The 18,417-nt window shown below is 37.6% G+C and overlaps 1 protein-coding gene across 3 annotated transcripts in view; it reads left to right on the forward strand.

The window, feature by feature from the left end:
- Nucleotides 1-18,417, forward strand: part of mllt3 (MLLT3 super elongation complex subunit) — a 41,758-nt gene that overhangs the window by 5,598 nt on the left and 17,743 nt on the right. For 2 of the 3 annotated variants that reach the window (XM_061912464.1, XM_061912463.1), the window contains exons 3-5: nt 14,532-14,614; nt 14,691-14,834; nt 15,120-15,158. In XM_061912464.1, coding sequence (XP_061768448.1) covers nt 14,532-14,614; nt 14,691-14,834; nt 15,120-15,158 — 266 coding nt within the window. Of the gene's footprint in view, nt 1-13,223; nt 13,327-14,531; nt 14,615-14,690; nt 14,835-15,119; nt 15,159-18,417 lie in introns of all 3 variants that reach the window. The other variant, XM_061912465.1, reaches the window with a different exon arrangement.

The following is an 18,417-nucleotide window of genomic DNA, read 5'->3' on the forward strand; positions in this document are numbered from 1 at the left end:
AGGTGCAATACAAAAGAGAAGTTACGGACCGAGCGCTGCTGGCTGAATGAAAGGATTCCAGAGGGGTGGGCTTGCTGATATTTGGGGCAGCCTCTACCAAAGAACAGGAACTGAGTTGTAAATCCTGGCTCTCCCTGGCTTCAGTCAATGAGAGGAGGTTTATTGAAGCATGCTGTATTTGGCCTGTCTATCAGCATGTTTTTCACTCTTTTCTGCCATAAAATAAACAGGCAAGCTTGCTTTTTTTTGGCTGCGTAATGGCTAACTCGTATTCAAACTAATAGATGCCAAAAAGCAAATGTACAGTATTTGATGAAATCTCTGTTTGATAGCGGAAATTACTTAATTAGCTATTTGCTGTGTAAGCCTAGACCTTATGTGTGTCTAAGGGTGTACTCACACCGGGTCAATCGTACCATAGCTCCAAATAAGACTAGTCCACAAAGTCAGGGACATTTCAGAAATTCATCAGAATAGAATGTGTGATTTGATTAATGTGATTGCCACTGTTGCAAGTCCCGGTAATTGACAGTGCAACCTTGTGGAAAAAAAAAAATCCGACACAAAGTAAGTCGGAAAATGGTCCACAAACTCAGGAAAATTGCAGGAATACAGCAGAAAATAGTGTCATTTTAAATCATGCAAGCTCCTCTCTCGCAAATAATTAATTAAAGCGGCAACCTTAATCAATCTCAGAACGACTCAAACTTAGTAATTAGTAATTCATTACACTGGAATGCGTGATTTGATTAATGTAATTGTCCCCATTGCAAGTAATTGATGACAGCAGCAACCTTGTTCAAAATCAGAACGACTCAAAAAAAACCCTGAAATTAGTTCACAAAATCAGGTTGATTACAGTAATACAGCAGACTATTGTTTTAAATTTAATTAACATAAGCTCCCCTTGTGCAAGTACTTTACTCCAAATAAATGTTCCACAAAGTCACTGAAATTGCAGGAATACATCAGGATAGAAGTCATTCTAACAGGCCGTGGCCGGTATACACTTGTATTGCAGGAAATGGGATATATTCGTGTGATTGAATTGATATGATTACCCCTCTTGCAATTAATTAATGACAGCAGCAACTTTATTCAACTACAAATCAACTCCAAATTAGACAAAACAATTGTGCAAAAAGTCAGGGAAATTGCAGTTATTCATCAGAATAGAATACATGATTTAATTGTTCTGATTGTCCCCCTTGCAAGTAATTGACAGTAGCAATTTTTTTCCATATCAGAACGACACCAAATAAGACTGACCCTGCCTTCTGCCCGAATGCAGCTGAGATAGGCTCCAGCAACCCCCGCTCCCACAAAAGGGAAAAGTGGTAGAAAATGGATGGATGGATGGTACTTTTGATATAATTGTTTTCAAAAAGAACCCCGATTTTTGTTTGTTGTCTTTTGTTCAAGTTCAGGGTCCATGAGAGTCAAACAATGTACAGTATATTTATTAAATGTATCTTCTGTAGCGCAGTCAAAAGTCACTAAAGTGATGTGACACGGCCGGATCCTTAAAAGTGTTACATTAGAAGGTATTTGTGTGGCCACTAAACATGCATTAGAAGGTATTTGTGTGGCCGCTAAACCATGCACATTTTACAATGAACCAAGCATTTCTTCAAAGATTTACCTTGAGATCAATAGTGTAAAATGAAGTTTTGGCCTTTACTCTCCCATCCTGCCAAAAAAGTTTCCAGGATTTTTCCCTGAGCAGCCACCTGTGGCGCGTCTTCCGACTGACTTGGCTGACAAAACAAACTTGGATGTTTCTTTTAATCTTGCCAGATTAATCTTGACCCTGTCGACGTTGTCCCGTCTCGCTGTTAGCTGATTAGCGCTAGGTCATTTGGGTCAGTGGGGTAGTTAAGAAAACATAGTGCCAGGTTGTTTTTAAAAGACTGGGCTCGTTGGACCGTGCCGCGATGCTAATCACCTCCCACCATTGTGAGGGCACCTCGTGTCACGGTTACACTTATACCCCATAAACCGTGAGATTGTTCATTACTGATCCATCTGATGGCTGTCTGACATTATTGCATATTTTTATGTCCCAAAAGGGCTGCACGATTACGCAAAAATGTGGATTCTTTGGGTTAATTTTTGTAGCACCATGTTGATCATTAGATTCATTGTCTTGTTCTTCTTTAAACAAACTTCCAATGCTCCTTGTGCCCTTTCTCATTGGATTTTCCAGAAAGACAGTTGACGGGGGACATTCTAGATAGAAATGAGCGAATGAATAATAGCCAACGGGACTTATCCGTTGATGGCCGTTAGCGGGTAGGATCAGAGTAGGAGAGCCCCGTAGGACGACATGTTGGCCATTATGCCAATGATAAAGTGTTTGTGTTTGAATAAAATGGCAGCATTTGTAATATGTTTAAGAAAAGTAGAAAAACATCATAATTTAGAAATTAGACTGCATATTAAAGGGGAACTGCACTTTTTTGGGTATTTTGCCTATCATTCACAATCCTTATGCAAGACAAGCAGACATGTTTTTTTCTATTTTTAATTGCACTCGAACAAGTAAATACATGCGAGCAAAGCTGCGTGCTTTGTATTTTTATGTGTTTTTATCTATTTGTCTCTGTTCTTATGTTTTTATGTGTTATTATGAATTTGCACTTAATTAGTTTTTTGTTTACAATTTCGTTTTACAAGGACAATAAAGATCTATTCTATTCTTCAAAAGTCCACTTACAATGAAACCTAGGTAACATAAGCCGGCCATAAAGTACCATTTATCTAACGCAGAGACTTAGGCAAAAGTCAAATATACAAAAAATTTAATAACAAAGGGAGTTCATGGGTGTGAAAAAACTTAAAGTCCTAATGATTAACAAAAAGCGACGGGAACCCTATGTTGCTGTGAATAACAAAAGACATAAAGGGAGCGAAGCCCCCGAATAAACACTGGTAAAAGGTCAAAAGAAAAGGAAATACAAATCTACACAGGCTAAGGAACCATAGCAGGCATAGCAGAGGAACAAACTGGTGACCACGATCTCAACAGCAGGGCTTATGAAGGCCTGATTATAATCAGAGAAAGTGGCTCCGCCCCAGGAAACACCAAATATGGGCTCCGCAGCAGACTGCATGGTAGGAGCAGGACTGGTATGGCATGTAGAATATAGAAAAATAGAAGCATGACACTACGGAAGTTTCTCTATTCTGCTTATAAAGCGCTTAAAAACAATCCAAAACACATCACCGTTTTATATACACTTAAGTATATAATGTAGTAACAGGCTTATTCATAATAAAATGTAAAATTTCCGTACCATATATTGCTAATTTTAAGCATACGGCGGTGAATTATTTTCAAAAATGTACTCCGTTCACTTTTTCCTTCAACAACATCATGCATATCAAAGACTATAAAAATGGGAACCATTACCTCCCTGCTTGGCACTTAGCATCAAGGGTTGGAATTGGGGGTTAAATCACCACGAATGATTCCCAGGCGTGGCACCGCTGCTGCCCACTGCTCCCCTCACTTCCCAGGGGGTGATCAAGAAAATGGGTCAAATGCAGAGGACAAATTTCACTACACCTAGTGTGTGTGTGACAATCATTGGTACTTTAACTACACACTGCAGACTTAATTAGAGCCAACACTTACTGTACAATATATGCTCTAACTGTGATGCTGACTGTTAAGATGTTGATGTATTTCCAGATGAAGAATGACTGATAATCCTCGCAAAAAAAAGCGGGGTGGAATGAAGCGTCTTTTTGGGTCTTTTTCGACGAATCTGGGTCTAAGTTGGCTGTCAAAGTTTAACAACTTCTTATGTCCACATCATTCTACTATAAAGGTGTGATGCATGATTTATAATCTAAAATAAACTTTCACAAGGTCAGAGACAGGAAAACAGCTCACCAGCTCATGATGTCAGTACAGCAGCAAAAGGAACGTTACATTCGCCCATAAAATAGGTTCCTAACGTTACCGCAATATTGCTAATACTTGGTTAATTATCAGGTCAGGAGATGTAAATTGGGTATTGTTGGCGCTTTTTGGATGATTTTTAGTTGGTTTTATGTTCGGAATAGACGCAATGACGTCATGGCAGGGTTAATTTTGACAGCAGTAAATGTATTTTATTTTTAGTCATCTAAATTAATTTAATTTTAGTCGACTAATTACCTCAACAATTTTATACTTACTGCAATGCTTTGCTGAATTTCCCCGAGGGATCAATAAAGTACTTTCTATTCTATTCTATTCTATTCTAAATTACAGTGAATGTTGTCAATTAAAGTATATAGTATAACACATATTTAAAGTTGTCTAGAAACCACTTTCATTAATGTGTTTGCAGAGAATCTCTAAAACCAAATTCACAACAAGACCTGCATTCTGTGAATATAGCAATTAGTAAATTTCAGATTTACTTTACTGTGTGTTATTATTATAGCTGGAATTATTTTTGACTAAATATAAAGAAAGTTTTATTCTGTATTGTGTATAATTACACTGGCGGTTCACAATTGGTGTCCTGGCCACTGTCCCGTTCAAATACAGCAACCAGTGTTATATGTATTGCTGGTCTTTCTTTGTGTTTTATCTTGAAAAATGACAATCCTGGTCTTTTAGGTTGTCAAGTCGTGCAATTAACTGAACAGTGTGCCGAGGACAGTGATTAAAGTGCAATGTACAGGTATCTTTCTTATCAAATTGGCGGACAAGCTCGACCATGTAGTGGTAGAGTATGCAGTCTTGCTCCTGCCCCAACGTCTTTAACAGTAACATTTATTCATTACAGTATGTGTAATTTAGAAATATTAGCTTTGACCTACTTACTGTTGCGTAGATGTCTGAATGGTTACCCTGCAGACAGTGTGTCTTCCAGGTGTAGAAAACATCTTTTATTGAGGTGTGTAACAATACCGTGGGGATGTAACAATATGACAATTTCATATCACTGTTAGATTAGATTAGATTAGATTAGATTAGATAGTACTTTATTTTATTTATTCCGTCAGGAGAGTTCCTTCAGGAAAATTAAAATGTTCAACACAATCCCATTCAAGTTTAGACAAACATTACAGGGAGACAGAACAGGATCGCTGACGGTTATTGTGAACTAAATTATTATGGTTATAATTATCATTGTAGTATTGTTGATTGTGTTTAAAAAGTACTCATGCACACACTGAAATATTCTGACCAAGTTAAATTTTTTAAACAGAACTAAAATAACTAGACACACCGTTAGAAAACCAACTGCTTTGCATGTTTTGTGTTTATGCTTCACGGATAGAGTTTTATTCATAGTATTTTATCTGTATTATTGACCAAGCTTTTATTGTTTTAAATATTGGTTTGTACTATAATACTTTAATAATTATTTAAATTTAAATTAAAAGTGTGTAACAAAGAAAAAATCCATTATTTGTATTTATTATTTTTGGCAGGGGCGTTGTGTCCTAACTCTCTTCAGAAGTCCTCGATAATAGCATTAAATGTATCTTTTCCTCTGAGGTATAAGATCGATTATCATAATTCCGTTCTAAGACGACACAGCTTGTAGGATCAATGTGCACAATTGAATGGCTTAAGTGATGTAATGAAGTAATGTGTTTGTATAAGTTTAAATTGGGGTATGTTGTTTCTTAGTGTGGAAAGGCGTAAATGCGAGCTGGCACCAGTCAGTCTGTGAGTTTACCAAAGTGCAGATATCGATCTTGGTTTTTCAATCATTGTAATTGTAAAGGGTCTTACTAAAGGTCGGGATATTTTTCTGTAGTCATCATTAATACCGTTTATTGTTACAGTCCTTATAATGATTCCGTACAAAAAAAGTGTTGATTTCCCAGTTTTTTTTTCCTTACAAAGACAGTAGTTCTGTTTGGACCCTTTGGTGATCCATCCCACATGGAACTGTGATTGGATAACTTGTCCCACCCGTCAAACGACAAAATTAAATATGATTGGATTTCATAGCTGTCATAATTTTTGTCCTGTTTCAATTAGTAGACAATGTTATCAATTATTTTGTCATTATTTTCATCAACATGCATTTGTTGTGATTCATTATCGTCCTATTTTAGTCATAAAAAATGAGGTCATTGACGATAACTAAGACAATAAATGTTATTCAACAAAATAAACAGTGCTCCTATTGACTCATTTGTAAGCAGACTTTTATTTAAGAGTTAAAATGCTTTTTTTTTTTAAAAATACATTATTTCTTGTCTGTCATAAGGATTGTCAATTATAGGCAAAATTGTGTAGTGCCCGTTAAAGTTGCCTGTCATTCACTATCCTTATGAGAGACAAAGCACATCTTTTTTTAAGGATTTTAAAGATGATGAACACTTCAAAGATGTGGATTGTAGGAGGCACCATTGTAATCGTCAAAGCTTACAAAAAAAACTTCAAAACCCTCTGTTTTATATACACAAGGCAAGTCTATATGGAAAAAGAGAGTTCGCTATTGCAATAACAATGTCGCTACAGCTTGGTTATTATACAGGTCAAGAAATGTAAATTAAGTATTGTTGGTGGTTTTTGGATGCATTTCAGAGTGATTTAGGAGCAGGATTGATCGCTTTCATTAGCTGCTTTGCGAGCCACCTAAAATGAGCCGATTATTACAAATGAGTATGCAAAACAACCCCAAAACCGTTTGTCTTTCTTGTCTCTCATAATGATTGTGAACGATAGGCAATATTTAAAAAGAAAAAAGTACAGTTCTCCTTTTAATTAGGGTGCACACATAAAGATAATCGAGTTGTTTCGTCCCAATGCCTGATTATTATGTTTCCCAGGATTCCATTCATCCATCCATCCATCCATTTTCTGCTGCTTGTCGTGTGGGTGCTGGAGCCTAGTCCAGCTGCAAAGTTCTTGGAAATTATCCTGTGTTCTGAGGTGTGTTAAGAGTGAATTTGTCTTGAAAATTGTCTCCCAAAACAGGTTGGAACGACAACTTAACTATTAAACCTGTTCAATATTTAGGACCACAAATCTCAGCATAATACAAATGAAAGGCTTTATCACAATTAACTGTGCATAATGTCTGATTCTTGATGGCTAGGCTAATAACACCAGCCGTGTTCATAATTTGAGATCAACTTAACTATAGTTTGCTCAGTAGTTTATAAAGTCTATGTTTGTTCACACGTTTTCCAGGGTTTTTTCAAGTCTTTGCCTTTTTTTTTTTTTCTTTTTAAGAGTTATTCCTTCAAAATTAGTCCCAAGAACAGCATCATCTAGGGCTGAACGATTGTGGCAAAATAATATCACCATGATTTTTGATTGATATTGAAATCAAAAATAATAATACTATTATTCATTAATTTGAAAACATGAGTTTAAATTGTACCACCAGATGTCAACTCTATATTTTTTAAAACTCATATAAATTAGTAACGAATAAAGCACAACAAGTAAAATAATAATAATAGTAATATCAATAAATTGAAATAACAAAAACTGTTAAAAAAACAACAACAAACAATACAATTCAGTTTTTCCGTTTTGTTTTTGAATTTTGTGTTTTACTTTTTATACACTTATTTTACCACCATAGAGTGTGAGCTTTTGTGTCAATTACAATTTAAATATTTTTTGTTAATTCAATGTAAAATTTCTCAAATTTATTGGTTAAATATATATTTAGACAATTTCGACTAATATTTCAAGTCAAAGCATCATTTTTGTGAGTTTATTAATTATTGATTAGGTGTATAAGCTTTGTGTTGAATAAAAAGTAACAACCATGGTGACATCTCCAACTTCTAATTGATGTGTTGTAGTGGATTTACATAATTCACCCACAGAACTTAAAGTTTACTTATACAGCCCTTAATCACAAATGTCTCAAAGGGCTGCAAAAGCCACGACATCCTTGGCTCAGATCCCACATCAAGGCAAGAAAAAACTCAACCTAATGGGAACAACGTGAAACCTTGGAAGGCACCTCAGATGTGGGGATCATAGGTGATCAGTGCAATGGATGCAGAGTGGATATGGTTAATAGTATGAGAGTCCAGTCCATAGTGGGGCCAGCAGGGGATCCTCTTGCATGTAGACATGTAAGGGCGCAGAGACGTCACCGACTGATGCATAAGGAGTGATCCACCCCAGGTCCCAACTTAATGTGAAAGTCCAGTCCATTGGTAGGCCAGCAGGGGATCATCTTGAATGGAGACAAGTCAGCAGCACAGAGATGCAAAGTGGAGTGGTCCATCCTGGGTCCCGACTTTGAACATTTTGTGCCTCATCCGTGGAGGCTGATCCGTGGTCACCTGATAACCTTTCAACGCAGGAGAGGGGGGCAGAGAAGAACATGGAGACAGCAGATCAACTGATCTTAAAAGGGGTCTATTTAAAGCAGGGGTCTCAGACACACAGCCCGCGGGCCAATTGCGGCCCGTGAGACGTTATTTGGCGGCCCGGACCTTGATATGTAAATTTAGTGTGATTCCGGGAGACTTCGAAATTTCATGGCAGTCATTCAAGGGTAATCATTCCCGCGAACATATGTCAGTTTTCACCCAAACAACAATGTTCAATAGGTGCCATGTTGACACTGCCGTTGACACCCTCTACATCTTGTACAAAGACCGTACCATTCCAGACATTTCTGTATTTGGCTTTCATGAACACAAGTCATAGCATCCACCTTTTCATCAAACATACAGCATACAGTCTCAGCTGCATGTTCTGTAATGTTTCTGCAAACACGTGTCAGTGACTGGAAGGCATACTTACAGGTCACACTGACGGTGGCTGTATAAACAAGTTTATCACTGTTACAAATATGCGCCACACTGTGAACCCACACCAAACAACAATGACAAGCATATTTCGGGAAAACATCCGCACTGCAACTCAACATAAATACAACAAAACAAATACCCAGAATCCCATGTAGCACTGACTCTTCAGGGCTACCACCAAACCCCGCCTCCCAACTCTGCCCCTTTCCCCTGCGTTGGTGGAAGTGGAGAGTTAGGGCTGCAAGGTGTTCTGTTGTGTTTATGTTGTGGTACAGTGCTGATGTTCTCCCAAAATATGTGTGTCATTCTTGTTTGGTGTGTGTTCACAGTGTGGCGCATATTTGTAACAGTGATAAACTTGTTATATGGCCACCCTCAGTGTGACCTGTATGGCTGTTGATTGAGTATGTCTTGCAGTCACTCACGTGTATTAAACAAAGTGTTTCGCTGTATGCAACAAGGCTGGCACGCTGTTAATGTGATGTTAAGTCGATAGCGATGACATGTAGTAAAAGGCGGTAAAGTCATCACTAACACGGAACCCTTATGGCAGTGGTTCTCAACCATTTTTCAGCAATGTACCCCATGTGAACATTTTTATTAATTCAAGTACCCCCTAATCAGAGCAAAGCATTTTTGGTGAAAAAAAGAGATAAAGAAGTAATATACAACACTATGTCATCAGTTTCTGATTTATTAAATTGTATAACAGTGCAAAATATTGCTCATTTGTAGTGGTCTTTCTTGAACTATTTGGAAAAAAAGATATAAAAATAACTAAAAACTTGTTGAAAAATAAGCAAATGATTCAATTATAAATAAAGATTCCTACACATAGAATAAATCATCAACTTAAAGTGCCCTCTTTGGGGATTGTAATAGAGATCCATCTGGATTCATGAACTTAATTATAAACATTTTTTCACAAAAAAAGAAATCTTTAACATCAATATTTATGGAACATGTCCACAACAAATCTAGCTGTCAACACTGAATATTGCATTGTTGCATTTCTTTTCACAGTTTATGAACTTACATTTATATTTTGTTGAAGTATTATTCAATACATATATTCATAAAGGATTTTTGAATTGTTGCTATTTTTCAATAAATATATTTATAAAGGATTTTTGAATTGTTGCTATTTTTAGAATATTTAAAAAAAAATCTCACGTACCCCTTGGCATACCTTCAAGTACCCCCATTTGAGAACCACTGCATTATGGTATTGTTAACTGTGTGTAAATCAGGACTAATATTTGGACAACGCCTACCCCGGGAAATTGTCGAGAGATGCACTTATATTCGGGTGTCTCCTGGAAAAATGGGGAGATTAGATTAGTATGTAGCTAGGGTGGGTAAGGCGTTTAAAGAAGGTGAATCCATTAAAAGTGCACGTTAGAATTTTTAAGTAATCTTTTCTTGCGGCCCAACCTCACCCAGTGTCTGCATCCAGTAACCCCCAGGAAAATAGAGTTTGAGACCCCTGATTTAAAGGCTAGGGTATAAAAAATTGTTTTAAGTTGGCACTTAAATGCTTCTACTGATGTATAAGCATTGTTAGAGAGAGAGAATGGGTTTTCATGGGACATATTTCCGATGTTGTGTGTTGTTGCACTAAAACCCTATTTACACTGCACACCAAATCAGATTTTCTTGCCCTCAAGTGACACAGATCTGATCTTTTGGCATCAGATTTAGGCCACATAAGGAGGTAGTCCTGAATCCGATTGGAATCTGATCTTTTCAAATGTGACTTCAGTCTAAATGCAATGCAACCTGTGATTTTTTTTTTGTTGTCAGTTGTGGTCCAAAGAAAAGGCACACTAAAATAAATACATACAGTTGGGTATGGGGAACCCATTGGTAGTAGTAGGGTATCCCCTGCTCAATGACAGTTAATAGTAATGGACCCTTTTTGGGGTCATTTGGTTTCATATGTAATCTCTCGGTTACATTAATATGTTTTAAATATATAAGAACTTAAAATGTAAAAATTGGGGAGGAATTTAATTTTGGTGGACTCTGTTCCACAGTCAGGAAAAAGTGTTTACTTTAAGTACGTGCATTTTTATTGATTTTTGTTCATGCACTGATAGTTTGCTAAGGGGGAAGTTCAATTTTTTGGGAATTCTGTAGGTTGTTCACAATCATTCTGAAAGACATGAAGAAAATAAATAAATGTGATCAAAAGTCCGCTTACCGTGGAGCCTATAGGAACCACTCTATTCCGCCTACAATTACCTAAAAAAACATTCAACCCCATCCATTAAGGTTTTATACACATGCTGTGAGTATAAATGTAATGAAGTAACAGGCACATGTATAATAAAATGTAACATTTACATATTTTGATCACTTCAAGCATACGCAACACTTTAATTTAAAAAAATGCTTTACAATGTTTGCTTTTCATCCAACATAACTGATTAGTACTCGATGCAGACTTTATGAGAGCAAAAAAACATGATAACACATCATTTACTGTACAATGTCAGCTGTTTCGCCATTTGCGGGTCTAAATTGGATGTAAAAGTGTACCAACTTGTCGGAGTACGTCCTGAGCTTTCTCCTATTCAGGTGAGAGGCAATATTTATGATGTAGAATAAACTTTTACAAGCAGGGAAGCGAGAAAACAGCTGACTACTCGATGATGTAAAAATTAGCAGCATAAACTGGTGATCAGGTCACCCCTATAGTTTGTCTGCGTTTGCGGTGTTAATAACAATTTTACTAATACTTGGTTAATATTCAAGTCACAAAATGTAAATGGAGTATTGTTGGTGCTTTTTGAATGGTTATTTATTGGGTTTCATAGACGGAATAGAGGACCTCCCACTGGTTCCGTTGTAAGCAGACATTTATTTAAAAGTTAGAATGCATTAAAAAAAAATTCCATCCATCGTCATGTCTTTCATAATGATTATGAACGATAGGCAAAATTCCAAAAAAAGTACAGTTCCCCTCTGTCTCTTTAGTGAGCAAATGTTTTGTTCCTTCGACCAGGTTATTGTCATTTTGCCTCCGTGCTTTCTGTTAAAACAGTAATTTATCCTGTTCTAAAAAGTCTCCATTAGAGTTTATAATATTAGAGTACTTTGAGATAAGCTCCAGCAACCCCCGCGACCCGGAAAGGGACAAGTGGGAGAAAATGGTTGGATGGATGGATGGATGGATGGATGGATGGATGGATGGATGGATGGATGGATGGATGATTTATCAGCTGAGATAGGCTCCAGCAACCTCGAATGGGACAAGCGGTAGAAAATGGAAGGATGGATGGCATTATTGTGTCACTGCCTTTTGTCTTTCTCTCATTTTGTACATAGTACGAAATTTTAAAAGAAATGGTAAAAGCCAGACAGATGGCATGTTTCTAACTTGTGTTTAAGTTAATAAACAATCAAACTGAGCATTTTTGTCATGTTTCGTGGAAAGTTGTGCATTAATATATATTTATTTAATGTAGCAAGCTACTTTTGCTGCGTAGCTTGTAGTGTAGCTTGCTACAATTCTCTGCAGATAGTTTCACTTGTGGCTTAGTTACATTTAATCAAGAGTAACTTGTAGCTTAGCTTACGACATTTTCCAAGTGTCTTCTGTCTTAATGGGTGTATAGTTCCTAACCAATAATAAACATCCTCAGATATATAAAAAAATCTCTCAGTTTATAGCCCACTTTACTGCGAACTGTGGTAGCGCAGCCCTACCTACTGTTGAGTTGAGTTTGAGTTTATTTCGAACATGCATGCATACAGCATGATGCATCACAATTTCCAGTTTCTCTCTTCAACATGTTCGAAAAGGAGTAGGAAGAAGCAGAGCTTATTTAATCCTACCCCTTTTCCTTTACATAACAGTTGCTAAAACTTTGTTCACTTCCTGTTGTCAATGTAGTCACAATATACTTCATAAGTAATAACAATTCAAATAAATAATAATTGGTGAAGTAAGTTATTTTTCATATGGTGAGATGAGAAGATTATCTACAAAATGAATGAATGGGTGAAATAAATTAATAATGTTAATCATGGATCTTCTTTTTTGTACTTTGGAAACACTTTAGGTTTAAAGAGTTTTTTGAAGTGGATCATATTAGTACTTTTTTTGATTTATTTGAACCCAACCCATAATTTCATTCCACATACTGATATACTGAAGGTCTTAAGTGTTGTACCTGCGTACACATGTTTTAAATTACATTTTTCTCTAAGATTATATTTCTCCTCTTTCGTTGAGAAGAATTGTCATATATTCTTATGTAGCAGATTATAGTTTGCTTTGTATATAATTTTAGCTGTTTACAAATTCACTATGTTGTGGAATTTCAGTACTGTAGCTATACATCTACTTAAAGTGCTAAGGATGCTTGTTGCACTAATGCTGACAATTATTGATGAGATGAATAGTTCCATCGGGATTCAACCGTGTTTGGAAAGTTCTTACTTTTTTAGTCTTGTTTTCTCTTCTTAAGCTGCCTGTCTAGCCTGACCTCATTACAACGCAGTCTGTGGAAAAAGGCCAAATGCAGAGTGACTGGCATTGTTCTGTGACTGGCATCTCATGTCAAACCAAAAGTGAGTGGATGAGCGGTACTTTGGTGGCTGGCTAATTTTCCTTTTACAGGTCAGCGGCTACTTTGTGCTTATTTTCAACTTAAAGTGACACATTTATTGGCCTTATGTCCTCTTCCTTGTGAAAGACATCTTAACAAATCTTTCACAGAGAATCAGTTGACCGAAAAAGCCATTTATGACCAATAAAACCAATGATCAATGGGTCTTATTGATTGAGACTTTGCAACATATGGCTCTCCTCCATCTTAAAGCAGAGATGTCCAAACTGGTCCACCTAATTCTGAGAAATTGGAAGCCGTTGATAAATTGTATGCATTAAAGACGCTAAAACCAATGGATTGTTTGTCAATATTTGATAAACAATCTAAAACAAAATATCTTAGTTTTGTGTTATAGGGGAAAAAGCAAATTTGTGTACTATTTAAAAAAAAATAATGGATTATGAGTATAATTTTTTGATACGTATATAGAGGCCCATTGAAAATAAGCTGTTTAAATATAGCTGCCGTTTGTACACCCCTGACCTACAGTATATAATGACATATGCAGAAAAATCGGACAGTAAAATAGAGTACAATTGTAGTGGAGTGACTACTATTAATTAAAAAAAATATGTGTAATAATAAATGTGTTCTTTTAGTCATATGCCATTACGTATCGCCCTCAAAGCTGTTATGTTTGCTCAGCCATGTTGGCTTTAGTGTTTTTCAAGCCATCCATCTCACCCGTCTTCACCACCATTCACAGCGGAGAGACATTAAAAAATTAAACACACACTTCTCCTTACAAGTATTTGGTTTTAAAGGTAAAATAAAATGTTTTTCCTCCTCGTGATATTTTCTCTGCAGTCTTAAAACACATTAAGAGCCTCCATGTGCTGCTTTCAAGTCCACTGGGAAGAAAGGCTGACAAACATCTCTGAGTACCTTTGAGGCGAGAACACCTGGTCTCCAGGAGAGTTTGTTTGTCCTGAAAGCCCACCAGGGAAAATGGGGGCAATTATTTACCCTGGCAAGAGTTTTAAGGTTAAGAGCTGGTTTTTTTTGTTTGTTATTTTTATTATTAGTTTAGCCCAGAACACGGGAATGAGAGTTAATTACCTCTGAAGAGCTTTGTTTAGGAATAAGTAAAAGACTTCCAGGTTGTTTTTATCACCATAGAGAATATGATTAATAAAATAATCCAGTATATTCTTTTTTTTTTAGTTTGCAAGGATCCACCATACAAAGTAGAGGAATCAGGATATGCCGGCTTCATCTTGCCTATTGAAGTTTACTTTAGGAATAAGGTACTATTTTATTGCACCCTTCTCATTAATGCACCCAAGTGAAGCTGCTTCCAAGATACTCATCGTTTCACTGCAGGAAGAACCAAAGAAAGTTCGCTTTGACTACGACCTCTTCCTCCACCTGGAGGGCCACCCGCCTGTCAATCATCTCCGCTGCGAGAAGCTGACGTTCAACAGCCCGGCTGAAGACTTCCGTCGCAAGCTACTGCGAGCTGGAGGGGTAGGTGTGCCGGAGGAGCGGCGTCAATGCTGTGATCAGACCCCTGTTGTCTTTCGCTTTTATGACCTGAGCTAAGTGCTCTCTATTTACTTTGCCTGCACCCCTTTCTTAGCCTTCAAAGACAAAATGTCCAAACCCACATTGCATGTCTGTGTCACTACTGGAGAGACATTTAGCGCTCTCTCCTTTCTCACACGCAAACTTTTAAAAAGGAGTCAGATTTTATGCTGCTCTGCGAGTTTATCACAACCTGCTAACATGATCTTTCTTTTTTTCTTTTAACAGCAACGAGACCCGCACAAACGCACCTCAGAGGACTCAAAAGTAAGATTCATATATGTCGGTTGGTTTTTGGTTATTTTATTTTTAATACAAGAGGTCCTCTGTTTACAATTGAGTTTCATACGACGCGTTGTAGGTCGACTTTGAAGGGTGTATAAAATACAGTAATTAAAAGATTAAATACAAGAATGAAATTAAACTGTATTACAAGAGATTCAAGTTATCATTGTGGATTTCATAGAAGCAGATCCTTCTACATGTTCAAGGATACCATCAGTGTCCATGATGATGGTTGTGGTCACTAAAGACTAAGCATGCGGTCTCAGCATTTTAAGGTGTCTAATTTCACTTCACTTTCCTTTTTCTTGACGTACTGCTATCACAAGTTGGCTACGATTGGGAGACAAAGAAGGACAGAAAGTTTAAAAACAACGCACACATAACTAAGTCGTGTGTGTGTGCGTGTGCGTGTGCGTGTGCGTGTGCGTGTGCGTGTGCGTGTGCGTGTGTGTGTGTGTGTGTGTGTGTGTACACAGTGGAACCTGGATCTACGAACTTAATTGATTCTTGAACATGGTACGCAGACTTAAACATTCATCAAGTGAAACTGATTTACCCATATAAAACAATGTCCGTCCATCCATCCATTTTCTACCGCTTATTCTCTTTTGGGGTCGCTGGCGCCTATCTCAGCTACAATCGGGCGGAAGGCGGGGTACACCCTGGACAAGTCGCCACCTAATCACAGGGCCAACACAGATAGACAGACAACATTCACACTCACATTCACACACTAGGGCCAATTTAGTGTTGCCAATCAACCTATCCCCATGTGCATGTCTTTGGAAGTGGGAGGAAGCCGGAGTACCCGGAGGGAACTCACGCATTCACGGGGAGAACATGCAAACTCCACACAGAAAGATCCCGAGCCTGGATTTGAACCCAGGACTGCAGGAACTTCGTATTGTGAGGCAGACGCACTAACCCCTCTTCCACCGTGAAGCTATAAAACAATGTAAACATGAATAATTGGTTCTAGCCTCGATAAAAGTCCCCATTTCGTATTATAAAATGCACACTTTGAAGACAGTATAATGTGTATATGAAATGTGTATGTATCAAAATAACATGACAAGCGGGTAATGGCTGAACAACATATTTTTTTACATCACTTATCACAGTTAAAAAGATAGGTAGAAATCTCCCCTCGTGAATAAAATCCAAGTTGAAGAGTCAGCGTTGTCCGAGCAGTCTCGCCGCATCATTGCTGTGAAGGACGGCTGCTCTTTTGAAACTTTTCCAAACACCCACAGCTCGCCTTTAATTGTTCTTCTGTGCTGGTTCCAGCATGGTCACTTTTGAACATCAAGTCTTCATATAAATGGCAAGCTTTCTGTGAAATGATAGCTTTGGAATTGCTTTCGCAGGCTTGCTGCTTCTCATATAGCTACAATTTTTTTCCACATTCCCTTGCACGTTCTTTCCATTCTTGCGAAGTTATTGAAGTCCTTCAGCAAAGTCAGCAACTGTATGAACGTCTGTTTTGATAATGGTTGCAATTGTGGACTTGTTTTTGCCATACATGTGAGCCAATCTATGACCCATTGGTGGCACCGCAAGGCTAGCACTCAGAGCAAAACATAAACAGGATGTGACATCGGAGGCCCGCCACTTCAAAATGGCGTTGTACAGGAAGTGTTATCAAAATGGCGTTGTACAGGAAGTGTTGTTATCAAAACGGCTGCCCCCATAGCGGTTCTAGCGGCAAATATCCATCCATCCATCCATTTTCTACCGCCTAGTCCCTTTGGGGTCGCGGGGGGCACTGGTGCCTATCTCAGCTACAATCGGGCAGGAGGCGTAGTACACCCTGGACAAGTCGCCACCTCATCGCAGTAGCGGCAAATAAAATAAATGAATAAAGTGACCGTACACCGAGACATTGGTCGCACACCGAAGCATATTTGGTGTATATACAGTCTATACTACCTTTGAAAAGTACCGGCACCGTTCTTTCATCCAAATGCCGCTGTACAGCAGGGACTAGAGCAGAGGCAAAAAATGACATTTCCACTGGTTCGTAAAGAGGGTACGTGAAGCGCAGTATGAAGGTATTCGGGCTTCAAAACTAACAATAAAGGTGACTCTTTAACAAAGGAGGCGCCGCGCTGTAAATTCTGCTTTAAAACACGCCTCGCGACATGGCAATTACTTCAGACGGAGGTAAACATTTAAATAATAAGCATTCAGATCTGCACAATGAGTTATAAAGAGTGAAAGGTAAAAATGTAGTTGTTATACCGTAGTCAAAGACCACAAGTTCCTTCCAGGGTCGATTTTTTTATTTTTTTAGTCTGGTTAAACCCTTCACTTTACCCGGCAGTGGGTCTGCTAAGCTATGTTTTCACGTCACACTGGCAAGGACGCCGATTTGTGACAATCTTGTTGCTTTATTTTTAGTTTTGCAGGACACATCCGGACCCATTCATCACTCTACTGCGCAGTGCACACGCTACCTCTCTCTCTCTCCCTCTCTTTACTCACCCACTCACTTGCTGACGTCACTCAGCCAACATGTTGCCATTCTCGCAAACACACACATGCTACTCTTATAAGTTAACTAGCTCCCCTGTTGTGCACACGTAGACGTGCACACAGCTGGTTGGCTTGATGCCAAATTTTAGCAGGGGTAAGACCGCTCATCTAACATCAAATAATGCAAGTGAAATTAATTTTTAACAAATTGCTACAATATGTGTTTTATCTTTAACAATGTGTGTTTTACCCACTACACGGTTTATCTGTGTACCTTTATCCAGTTTTGTTTTTGGTACTTAATAATAACTGTATTTTTCTTAAAGCCCAGACCAGGATTGGCAACCATAAATCATGAAGCATTTAATACAATGTCAATAAAGCTTTTTATTATTTTCTAATATAATCCCAGATTATTGCAGACTAAATGTAATATGGAACATTGTAAACTGTTCTTTGAGTGCAACAAAAATTGCCCAATAAATTTAATGCCTTTTAATTTATATTTGAACCTTCTAAAATAGTTTTTTAGGTGCAATAGAAAAAATATGTTTAATGTATTGTAAGATTTTCTGTTAAAATAAAGCCAATATTGATTTTTTTTTGTAGTTCCCTTTATTTGTAAAAGTATCGATATACATTTTGGTACAGGTGCCAAATTATTGGTATTGGGACAACCCTAGTATGTATATGTATTTAAAGTATATGTATATATAGGAATATGTGTGTATATATATGTATGTATGTGTGTGTATGTATGTAAGTA

Source organism: Nerophis ophidion, linkage group LG10 (genome assembly GCF_033978795.1).
Source record: "Nerophis ophidion isolate RoL-2023_Sa linkage group LG10, RoL_Noph_v1.0, whole genome shotgun sequence".
Taxonomy (NCBI): domain Eukaryota; kingdom Metazoa; phylum Chordata; class Actinopteri; order Syngnathiformes; family Syngnathidae; genus Nerophis; species Nerophis ophidion.